The sequence below is a fragment of the Mytilus edulis genome, chromosome 9 (assembly GCF_963676685.1).
Source record: "Mytilus edulis chromosome 9, xbMytEdul2.2, whole genome shotgun sequence".
Classification (NCBI taxonomy): domain Eukaryota; kingdom Metazoa; phylum Mollusca; class Bivalvia; order Mytilida; family Mytilidae; genus Mytilus; species Mytilus edulis.
The window spans coordinates 3250375-3263259 of NC_092352.1; the positions used below are offsets into that span (position 1 = coordinate 3250375).

A 12885-nucleotide genomic window follows, 5' to 3' on the forward strand; every position below is an offset into this window, starting at 1 on the left:
CAAAAGGGAGCTCACGTCAATAGATATAAACAATTTCCCAAAGTTTAATGCAAATTGGTTAAAGAGTTTTTGAGTTAATGTCCGACATGTTGACAACAGACGGACAACAGTATACCATAATACGTTCCGTAAACGAGCGTATAAAAAATATTATAATATATTGAGTAGTAATTTAAACACATTCTAGATACATAAATTAATACTAAAAACATAATCATAGAAAATGGAACGCATTACAAAGGATTATATCCGTAATAATTAAGAAATACTGATTTGTCAAAGACCGAATTATTTTAATATTTCATTTACTGTTATCTGTTTTTGTCCATTCTAATTCCTTGTTATCTGTTATGAGCCAAATTAATTTGCTGTTTTGCTGTTATTGGGACCCTCCTTGCCCCCCTCTCCAAAGGATCCAACATTAGATAAAGTTTGATTTTAACAAAAATGAATTATTTGGGTTCTAATATGATATCTGATGAGTCTCTGAACATTTATTTATGTTATGATTTTGAACCCAGTTTTTAATTTGTCAAAAAGAGTCATATTTTCAAATATAAGTTAACAACAGTTTTCTTTTAGAATAATGAAAGTTAGCTTTCAATCGACAAACGACCAAAATTTATGACATACAACATAAGTATTCGTGTAGGTGTATTTGTTTGTCTGAATTTAAAATCCCAGTTACTCACAAAAAGATATTTATAGTTTAGTGTATTAACTACTAAGGTTAACTAAAAATAGACTAACAAGAAAACCTTCTGTATGTGTTTTTCAAAAATCTATACTGACTGGCATAACATGTAAGATAATCATTACAAGACCACGCTACTGATACAGGTAGGGTTTATAATTATATTTTTGACGACAGAATCATTGACAAAGTTTACAACAATGTCGCCTTAAAGATGACCCCAACATGGTCAATTCTTAGCGACAAAGACATTTCATTAAAAAAGATATGTGACAGCAATACATATCAATTGTTCAAAATCGAAAGTTAGAACTGTATTGCTTATTTAAAGTTTAATACCAATGTGCCACTTGGCTATAAGTACTACAAGCCAAGTGGCACATTGATAGTAAAGTTTAACCTGATGTATATTTAGAGTATACTATGGTAAATTGGTATACATATGATACATATAAAGATGTATACGAAATCGGGTATTTATAATAATAAAGGGAGAGGGACTATGGGTGATCAACATACATTGTAGGTACTGTCATGAAGCACCGCATACATATGCATATGATTAGACGAGAGGAAGATCCCTCCCAATTATGGTCGAGGTCAAAATTTAAACTAATCGACATTTGCAGATATGGAATTGAAAAAAACTAACTTGAATATCAATTTACTCAAATTTTAAAAAAGGAAGAAGCACCCTCAATGATTTGTAAGTCAATGGAAAGGCCAATGTCATAAAACCAAATATTTGTAAGAGACACCATTACTGTCTATAGTAATGTATGTACATGGTATATGTTTGATTTGAAGGGGGTTCTTTTCTGCGAATCGCAGTTTTCAAAGTTGCATCACAATATCACGGATGTACAATAATTCCAATAATATGAATTGAAATTGTGTCTTGATAAAACAATGTCGTTAATAAGATACCTATTTTATTTGTATTTACTCATCATTTAAAACAGGTGTATGTACATTATTTGGTCTCTGGTAGATAATAGTGTTGTCTCATTTGCATTCATATACCTCATATATAATTAATAATAGATTGCCTAACAATATAATTTTAACACACTATTTAGTATGTAAATATAAGAATGTTTAAAATATTTACAAAATGATGAAAATAAACGCAATATTTCGCTAGACCAACTAGCTTTATCAAGCGTGCATCTATCCAGGTGAAATCGGATGTAGATGATAAGAAACTTTTGCAGCTCAACGTATATGTTGCACTTAACTGCCTTGAAAATAAGAAAATTTTGCAGCTCAATGTAAATGTTGCACTTGGATTTAGCTGCCTTGAAAATACATAATTGGAAGTTGAAGTAAGCAACGTCCATTGACCAATATTACGGGATAAAAAGGACGATGCTTTGTTTTAAATTATTTTTTTTATCTTTCCTGTATCTTTTCTCGTCTTTTTCGTCAAGACCATCAGGTTCTAAAGTGTGGAGTTGGTGGATCAAAAAGTTTTCTCTTCTCCTTCTCGCCGTGGTGTCCCACTCGGTGTTGACTTCTATATTTTGGAAAGTAACATTATCAAAAGGATGTTTCGTTGAACGAAGATGTCTTGTGAGAGGACAGTTTTTGTTGGTTTTGTACGATGAACGATGGTTATTGAGTCGAATATTAAATTTGTTCATTGTTTCTCCACATACTGAATGCCACAAGTGTCACATGTTAATATATAAATTGAGTTCTCCGTTTTACAGTTGGAATTAGAGTAGATGGTATAATTTTGTTTAGTAACGGAGCTGATAAAAGAACTGCTTGTATTGGCAGCTTTACAACACAAACAATTCCTTCGACCACATTGTTTGTAGCAACTGGGCGAAGGAGTAGGCTGCTTTGCTAATACAGATGTCTCTAATTTGTCATGGATGTTTTTAGGTCTTCTGAAGGCCATGACTGGTGGTGATGAAAATACTTTTTTTTAGATTTAAATCATTTTCTATAATTTTCCAATGCTTCTGAACAATGGATGACACATTTTAAAAATCAGGATGGTATAAAGTGAGTACAAGGGGTGTTCTGTTAGCTGCTTTATTCTTATCTTTGTACTCAAGAAGTTCTTGGCGACTAGTTCTGTTTGCTCTTTCGAAAGCGCTATCAATGATGTTTTTATTGTATCCTCGAACAACTAGATGTTTACGAAGTTGTCCAAGTCTAGCATTTTTCGTATTTTCAGTAGAGCATATTCTCTTGATTCGCAATGCCTGGCTGAATGGGATACCACGGGAGCAGTGTTTAGGATGACAACTTTTAGGAGAAAGGAATTGATGTTTATCCGTTTGTTTGGTATGAAGGTCCGTTATAATGGTTCCGTTCTTGATGTAACTCGTAGTATCGAGGAAGTTTATATAATTAATTTGTAGGATCCTTTACTATAGATAATTTTATAGCTGATCTGTAACAATAACATCTTCATGCCTTAATGGTAAGCCGTTCTCGTCAAAACTATGTTTAAACCCTTTTTTTCGAAAAAGAATACACACTGAGATTTAAAAACCTAAAATAACACACTGAGAAATCGAAATTACACACTGAGATTTAAAAAAATAAAAAACACACACTGAGAATTCAAAATTACACACTGAGATTTTAAAAAGACGCACTGAGATGAAATAAATTGAATATACACACTGAGAATTGTTAATTACACACTGAGATTTCAAAAATACACAATGAGATTAATATGCAAATTACTAATGAATATTCATGAGATGAATAATTCAACAGATTAATATCTTGATCTCAAGAACGCTTGTCATTATCATGAAATGCGATCCCTTCAAACAACATTCGTAATAAATTTCAAGACTTAACATCGCTCATATTCATAAGTTTGTTGCCTATAATTCAGATCATTACTACCAGTGTATCGGGATTTTTTTTTTAGTTAAAACCGTTAACTGTTATCCTTATTTCGAAAGGTAATCTTTTATATTTTTGTTACGTTTATAGGCTATAATAGACACTTGAGTAAACATTTCACTGCATTCTTTGTTTTTTTGCAGATTGTTCCAATGTTTTCTTATATTTTAATAAAGTTTTTCACCATTTGGTTATATTTTGTAATAAGAGTAAGTGGGTATTTTTCTTGTTCTTGTATTTCTAAAGTTTCATTGTTTTATAAATAATTTGGAACCAAATCGAAGGACTAACGAGTTCTGTCCCCTAGTTGTTTTAAGCTTGTAATAGATTCAGATTAAGTATGCTAATTAGATATGTGCGCATAAAAAGTGCGCACAAATCTCAGTGTGTAATTTTAAATTCTCAGTGTGTAATTTCAAATTCTCAGTGTGTGTATTTAGTTTATTTATAACACACGGCCAGTGAAAGCTCTTTTTTTTTGAGAGCCCAGGTGGTCGTGTGGTCTAGCGGGACGGCTGCAGTGCAGGCGATTTGGTGTCACGATATCACAGTAGCATGGGTTCGAATCCCGGCGAGGGAAGAACCACAAATTTGCGAAAGCAAATTTACAGATCTAACATTGTTGGGTTGATGTTTAGACGAGTTGTATATACATTATGTACACAGCCATGTATCACCATCATTGATGGCGATCCGATGGATACATCTGTTGTAGAGTTGTCACTGACTCAGACGTACTTATAAATATAATTATTTTCTGTGACTGTATATTACATTAATTTGTAGGATCCTTTACTATAGATAATTTAGCTGATCTGTAACAATAACATCTTCATGCCTTATATATCATGTACTGTAGTACGCCGCTAGATTAAAACTGACGAGGAAAGGTAACACACGGCCAGCGAAAGCTCTTTTTATTTGAGAGGCAAGGTGGTCGTGTGGTCTAGCGGGACGGCTGCAGTGCAGGCGATTTGGTGTCACGATATCACAGTAGCATGGGTTCGAATACCGTCGAGGGAAGAACCAAAAATTTGCGAAAGCAAATTTACAGATCTAACATTGTTGGGTTGATTTTTAGACGAGTTGTATATATATATTCATATTTATATGAATATTGAGTTGCGATGACTCTATTAACCAATGAATGATAATAACACAACATTGACATTTTAGCCTTTCAATCTTTGATGCCATAGATATAAGACAAACATAATAAAGTTTGCCTCTTTCTCATTTGTAATAAGCCGAAGATGTGATATGATGAGATCAAATGACGTAGTGCAAAACTTGTTTAGCATTTTAGTGAGAATGTTTCCTATTCAATTACAATTGTAAATAAAACCGGAAGACAGTCCTTTATCATTAATAAACCTACTTGAAATAGCTTAATGTACTGTGTTATATTTTATTAAAGAGCGAATTTTCATTTTATTATTCGTAGAATATTTGTTTATCATTAGTAAGAGTGAAAATTATACATATATGTATAAAATATAAAAATAATAATCTTTATTGCAAAATTACACCCATGAGGGTCAAGCAATACAATCAAACAATAATTTTATACTATACAATGTAATACAATGAAATACAATGTAATACAATGAAATACAAAATAAAATAGCAATTAAGTAAATGAAGATTTTTCTGTAGTAGGTTTTTCTGTGTATTGACGTCATGGCTACAGCAGACGGTTCGTCCGTTACTACCTCTCCTGGAGATACTACTTTGATGGTTGTGGCATTAGATTTTGGTACCACATACTCCGGATATGCATTCTCCTTCCGTAAAAATCCTCACATGATTTTTGCCAACCAGCAATGGGATAGTGGGAAATACCACCTGAACTCGTACAAAACACCAACATGTGTTGTTATCAGAAAAGATAATCCAGAAGAGTTCTATTTTGGATATGATGCTGAAAACGAATATGCAGAAATCCAAACAGACAACGAGACGGATAATTATTTCTTCTTTGATAGATTCAAGATGCAGCTTCATTTACGTAAAGTAGGCATCTATTTTATTATCTTTGTTTTCATTCGTGTATATACTTTCTGCAAATAATTACAAATAATCTGGTTGTTCATCAATTTCTGTTAAGTTTAATCTGCCGTGGTGCGAATTTCTCGCATTAGACTTTTACAAGTAACTAGGAAATGTTTATCATCTTCAGGGCTTTCCATTCATTACTTACATTCAGCTGACTTTGTTTTATTAAAACGAGAAGCAATAATTTGGTTTCTATATGTCCATGTCAGTACTGTAGATTTAATTTTTTCTTTTATTAAAATAAATATTTTTATCTTTATTTTTATATATATATATATATGCACTGCAGCCGTCCCGCTAGACCACACGACCACCTGGGCTCTCAAAAAAAGAGCTTTCGCTGGCCGTGTGTTACCTTTCCACGTCAGTTTTAATCTAGCGGCGTACTGCAGTACATGATATATAAGACATGAAGATGTTATTTTTACAGATCAGCTAAATTATCTATAGTAAAGGATCCTACAAATGAATGTAAGATACATATATATACATACATATATATATATATATATATAGTACACAGCCATGTATCACCATCATTGATGGCGATCCGATGGATACATCTGTTGTAGGGTTGTCACTGACTCAGACGTACTTATAAATATAATTATTTTCTGTGACTGTATCTTACATTCATTTGTAGGATCCTTTACTATAGATAATTTAGCTGATCTGTAAAAATAACATCTTCATGTCTTATATATCATGTACTGCAGTACGCCGCTAGATTAAAACTGACGTGGAAAGGTAACACACGGCCAGCGAAAGCTCTTTTTTTGAGAGCCCAGGTGGTCGTGTGGTCTAGCGGGACGGCTGCAGTGCAGGCGATTTGGTGTCACGATATCACAGTAGCATGGGTTCGAATCCCGGGGAGGGAAGAACCAAAAATTTGCGAAAGCAAATTTACAGATCTAACATTGTTGGGTTGATGTTTAGACGAGTTGTATATACATTATGTACACAGCCATGTATCACCATCATTGATGGCGATCCGATGGATACATCTGTTGTAGGGTTGTCACTGACTCAGACGTACTTATAAATATAATTATTTTCTGTGACTGTATCTTACATTCATTTGTAGGATCCTTTACTATAGATAATTTAGCTGATCTGTAAAAATAACATCTTCATGTCTTATATATCATGTACTGCAGTACGCCGCTAGATTAAAACTGACGTGGAAAGGTAACACACGGCCAGCGAAAGCTCTTTTTTTGAGAGCCCAGGTGGTCGTGTGGTCTAGCGGGACGGCTGCAGTGCAGGCGATTTGGTGTCACGATATCACAGTAGCATGGGTTCGAATCCCGGAATATATTATATCAATGATATTAATGGGAAAATATAGAGGGAAAGGATGAGGACCGAATATCTTGTTTTAAGATATGGTACATATTTATATTCATATTTTTTCCCGTAAATTAAAAAGTGTATAGGATGTCAATAATCATATTCCAATACTTCCAGGATGTATCAGAAGGCATGATGATTCATGATATAAGAGGAGGCAAACTTCCGGCTATTGATGTCTTCTCTACGGCAATTCGAGCACTAAAAGACCACGCACTTAAACATGTCGAAAAAGGAGGGAATCATATAAAGTTAGAGGAGATTAAATGGGTTCTTACTGTTCCTGCTATATGGACAGACAAGGCAAAAACTTTTATGCGGCTATCAGCAGAAAAGGTATAGAAACATGTAACATGAAACAGTAAATATATATTGAACCGAAATTATTAATGAAAAGTTTGTTTCGTCGTTTTAACAGCAAACACATAAAAAGCGGCATAATATACCATAGAGACACTCGTCACTCATAAGTCGAAAACAAACTGGCAACGATATGTCAAAAAGCATAAAAGACAAAAGTTTATTAACAGAATATAGAACACTACATATAAAACTAAAGACCCAATAGAACCGGGGATTATCTCATGTGATCTGGAGCGGTAAGCAGATCCTGCTCCATGTGTGATAACTGTCGTGTTACTCATATAAGATAAGTACGTGGTTAGGCTTCATGCAATAGCGCATTTGCCATTGACTCTTATGTAACTCTAAGTATCACCCAAACCAAACGTTTGGTTGTGAGCATCAACCATTAGGAACTAAAATAGTATTTGGTGTCGGTACCAAAGCGATGTTTATCTGGTGGTCAAACATGGGTATGCATGATCTCATACATCACAAACAAGTCAACCAGTAGTGGAAGAAATTTATCTTGTACTACATCAAAAGATAAATTTCATACGTCAGAAGCATTTAGATTTACCATCATCAGAAACGCGCAAAACCGAACATTTCAAAGCAAAGAATAAAAACCGAATCAGTTGAGAGATCATATATGACCAAAAGGACATACCGAATCAGTTGAGAGATCATATACGACCAAAAGGACATACCATTATAGCCAAATCCATCTAAGGTGAACTTTTGCGGAGGAAGTTGAAACCTTAGTTTTATGAATTCATTAACGGACGACTTAAGAACGGTTTGTGATAAATCATGTCAGTACCGAAGTATGAATGATGACATTTTTCTTATAAGAAGATTTATTTGTTGATTGCATTACCTCCAGTCGCAAATATTTCATGCATGTTTTTGACGAGAACAAATTAAAAGTAAATACAATATGGTAGTTCTTGTTATTGGGGTCAATCGGGATGAACGTCAGGAAATTTGAAAATCTACTGTAATTAAGGGAGCATAATAACACTAAACGGTACCAATTTTCCTGCACCAGATGCGCATTTCGACAATACATGTTTCTTCAGTGATGCTCGTGGCCACACTATTTGAAATTTGAGAGCGTGACGTTTTCTCTACATAAGGCATCCGCCATTCGTTCCCTTTCTGACCCGACTTGACTACTTATTTGTAATTACTGCACGGACAAACTTAATTAAGCCCCACTTTGACAAGAGATTACTACCAGTCGGAAACAGACAAAACGTTATCATATTTCTATACCGTAGTCCTCTTTTGGGTACTGACAAGTTAGGAAAGACGTATCTTTTATATATCTTGAGTATGATTTTAAATATTGTATTGTTTTAGGCTGGAATATCTGGCGACAGATTGGGTATTGCTTTAGAACCAGAGGCGGCTTCTATTTATTGTCAGCATATCTATCGTAAAATGGATGACGAGTTGGGGGCCATAACTGGTCCTGTAATTGTTAAACAAGGTGCATCTTACTTAGTAGTTGATATAGGAGGTAAGTTGTCCACATTGGTATAACACTGTTACTATAAAAGTTTTTGCATCTAAGTTGAGTTGTTGAGGTCGAAGGGGATCGAGGTGTTATTATTTTTCGAAATCGATATCGGGGTTACATTTGTGCATTTTTTAAATTGAATGATGAAAGTTGTTAATGTGTAAGGAAACTTGTCGATGTCGATATTTTGTCAATTGAAAAAAATGTCGATATCGGTATTCTAAAATTGTCATTATTAATGAAAAGATGTCGATATTAGATTTCAGACTACATAGTCGGTGATATAGGAGGTTTTTGTCAATATCAAAATTAATTTATCGTAATCCTAGTTAGTTTGCCGATGCTGTAGGTAAGTTGTCGATATCGAGATTGTATGGCGTTATCGGAGTTTAGTGTTATGGATTATCGGAGTTTAGTGTTATGGATATCGAAATTGAATAATTTAAGATATTGTTTGTTGAAATTGATGGTATATTGTAGTTATCGGAAATAAGTTGTCAATTGTTACATCTTCTGACTGCAGACTCGGACTTCTCTTGAAAAGAATTTTAACGTGCGTATTGTTATGCGTTTACTTTTCTACATTGACCAGAGGTATAGGCCGGGTGAGTGTTGAGATCTCATAAACATGTTAAACCCCGCCTCATTTTTGCGCCTGTCTCAATTCATGAGCCTCTAGCCTTTGTTAGTCTTGTTTTATTTTTAATTTTAGTTTCTTGAGTACAATTTGGAGTTTAGTATGGCGTTCATTGTCACTGAACTACATCAAAAGAAAATAAACAAAATGATAATAATACATAAATAACAACAGACTACTAGCAGTTAACTGACATGCCAGCTCCAGACTTCAATTAAACTGACTGAAAGATTATTATTTCATCATATGAACATCAGGCACAATCCTTCCCGTTAGGGGTTTAGTATCATACTATCATAACATATATGAGAAGAACATAACCCGTGTCATGTCAACAACTGGTTTTTGAATAAATGTGTTTAGTTCCGATGCAAAGACCCTATAAGTGAATCAATATTAACGCCAAAATATGCAATTTTTAATAACCTGACAACAGTATCGTAACGATATCCTTTCTTAATAAGTCTATTCAAAGGTTTTGTTAGTTTTTGAGGTGAATACTGACACCTTTGTGCTTTATAAAGAATATTTCCATAAAAAATTGGATGTGAAATACCTGAACGTATAAGAAGTCTGCATGTTGAGCTATATTTACGAATGATGTCCTTATACCGATGATAAAATTTAGTAAATGTTTTGACTAGTTTGTGATATCGAAAACCCTGGTGTAATAATTTTTCAGTAATACATAACAATGTCTTTCATAACCACATTCTTATTTGTCGCAAATAATAGCTTACTTCTATTTAATTTTCACTCTGGTTGATAGTTATCTCATTGGCAATCTTATCATACCTCCTTTTTTCACACTTTTGATGATGACATGTGAATGTATGTTTGTCTTTCTAGGTGGAACACTGGACATCACTGCCCATCAGAAGGAAATTCACAATAAGGTTAGAGAACTTTGTAAGCCATCAGGTGCAGCGTATGGAGGGACTGCTGTGGATAGAGCTTTCATGGAGATTTTCGAGAAAATCGTAGGGCCTACAGTGATAGAAACTCTTAAAAAAGAGTACACTAGTAATTATTTTGATTTAGTCAGAGGATTTGAAATGCTAAAAAGAAAGATTGGAAATCAGAAGAGCTCTAGACCAAAAATAAACTTTCAAATTCCTTTTGCAGCATTAGATACTTTATGTAAGCGTTTCAAAGAAAAATCTTTCCCTCAGACTTTAGTAGATTCTGAATGCAAAGATTCCCTGACTTTAGTTTCGGACAAGTTACAAATGGACAAAGAATTGGTTAAAGATCTGTTTAAAAATACTACAAATCATATAATAGAAGAAATTAAGATGACATTACGAGAGGCAGAACCCGCAGATGTTACACATTTCCTTCTCGTTGGTGGATTCTCGGAGTCGGATATAGTTCAGAATGCAATAAAGGGAGCATTCCCTGACAAAGAAATAATAATACCCGATGACCCCACCTTAGCAGTTGTAAGAGGGGCGGTTCTATTCGGCCACACCCCAGACTTTGTGTCGTCTAGATTCACCAGATATGCATATGGACGGCGCATACGTCCTAAGTTCGACGAGTCAAAACATGACAAAAAACGAAGCGTCAAAACAAATGGACTTTTTAGATGTAAAGACGTGTTTGACCTTTTCATGAAGAAGGATACATTCTGTTCTGTAGGGACGGTTTGTAAATGTCAGTACCACACGTTTGAAGAGATGCAGAAGAAGATTACTATCGCGGTTTATGTATCTGATCATGATGATACTAAATATGTGGATGATGAAGGGTGTGAGAAGTTAGGAGAGCTTGTAGTAGATATTCCAAACCCAACGAGAGAAAGACGATTAGTTGATGTAGAATATCACTTCGGGGGGACAGAACTCACTGTTACAGCTAGAGTAATAGGTACACAGGACGTGCTCAAGGCTGGGTTTCAACTTATATAATGTGAGAATACCATACATATAGCTTCTTCAGCATTATAAAATATAGTGATAATTAATTTGTATAATAAAAGCTCTTGTAATTAATCGGTTTTTGTTTTGACATTATGAGTTTAGGAATTCAGTTTTACCCTCCAACCACTAAACTAAGAAACAAAAACCTTATTCAATTAGTTATTTTTTAATATTACCCTTAAAGAATAAAAAACATACAATAAAGAATTGAGTGTTTTACCATTTATAAGAATTATGATGAATGTCATGCAAAGCTCTGATTCCTTGTACTGTCATGGCTAGCGCTTTTTGTCTTAGTGGGTTTATAAGGTCTTTATTTTTAGCCCGTCTGACCCCAACAGAGCATAACAAGAAAAACCAGGAAAGGAATCAAATGAAACATTGGTTTATGCCCAGAAGAGAACCTGACATGATAAAAAGAGTCTTTATAGTACGATAATTTTAGAAAAAATCTGTAATCTTTGGAATTATTTTCGCTTAAAAGCTGATTTTTTTTTGTTAATTTTCTTGCCTTTTTCTCAAAAACCATAGGAGCAAAGCTAAAAGGGTAAATTGCAAAAATCATCTACATGTTGTTAATTATATCGTTACACCTTTTATAGATAGTTCCTTTATTTCATTAATGTTGTTGAAATCTAGTGAGTCTTTACCTGAATGTTCGATTGGTAGCCTCTGGAATATGATTGAAGCCATCAGACGACTGATCATAGTTCATATGGAAAACAAGGAAATAGTCGACCCAGATTTCGGGGGCCAAGTTTCAAGCCCGAAATCATAACTGATCCATTGGCATACATATATTCCTTATTCAAATCTCTTATCTACCGCGCCTGTCATACTGGCAATATTTTTGTACAGCGGAAGTAAAAAATTAAACGGGATAAAAATATATGAGAGGCATTAATACAGGCAACAGAAGTATACCAGTTTTCAAAGCATAAATAGATTCAGAGAAAGCACATCTAGGTTACAAATAAACTAATCATAGATTCCAGGATTAAATTTTGTAATTACGCCAGCGCGTTTGGTCAACAAAAGACTCATCAGAGACACTCGAATATAAAACAGTTTAAAACCCCAAATAAAGAACAAACTAAAACTGAGGGACACACATCAACTATAAGAGGAAAACAAACGAACAATAAAACACTGACGTGAATAAACCAAAAACTACTGATAACATACATAGAAAAAAACTATTTAATAATAATAATCATATTTCTGACTTGGTACAAAAAAAATTAAGAAAAATTGTGGGTTGGACCTGTTTTAAAGGCAAGCTAAACCTCCCGCTGTATGATAATTATATACAATTATCGCTGAAATGACAATACTACGTGACAAAATTACAGCACAAACACACGCAAGAACATTCATCCCATAAATCCTTTGAATTTAAGTTGCCAATGTTTTGTCTGAAAATCAGTGGGCCACTAAAATCATTGTGATTAATCCATATCTCTGAAGTTAAACTTATAATAGCTGA

The 12885-nt window shown here is 34.0% G+C and overlaps 1 protein-coding gene across 3 annotated transcripts; it reads left to right on the forward strand.

The window, feature by feature from the left end:
- The first annotated feature begins 700 nt into the window (after positions 1-700).
- Positions 701-11471, forward strand: LOC139487486 (heat shock 70 kDa protein 12A-like). Of its 3 annotated transcripts, none has more exons than XM_071272323.1 (5): positions 701-840; positions 5225-5581; positions 7091-7309; positions 8681-8840; positions 10327-11471. In XM_071272323.1, the coding sequence occupies exons 2-5, from the start codon at positions 5249-5251 to the stop codon at positions 11385-11387; spliced, it is 1773 nt and encodes a 590-aa protein (XP_071128424.1). In that variant the 5' UTR covers positions 701-840; positions 5225-5248; the 3' UTR covers positions 11388-11471. The 3 variants fall into 3 exon arrangements, with proteins under 3 accessions (XP_071128424.1, XP_071128426.1, XP_071128427.1); XM_071272325.1 differs by having other exon boundaries at positions 730-840; positions 5228-5581; XM_071272326.1 differs by lacking the exon at positions 701-840 and adding an exon at positions 2973-2992.
- Positions 11472-12885: the final 1414 nt, after the last annotated feature.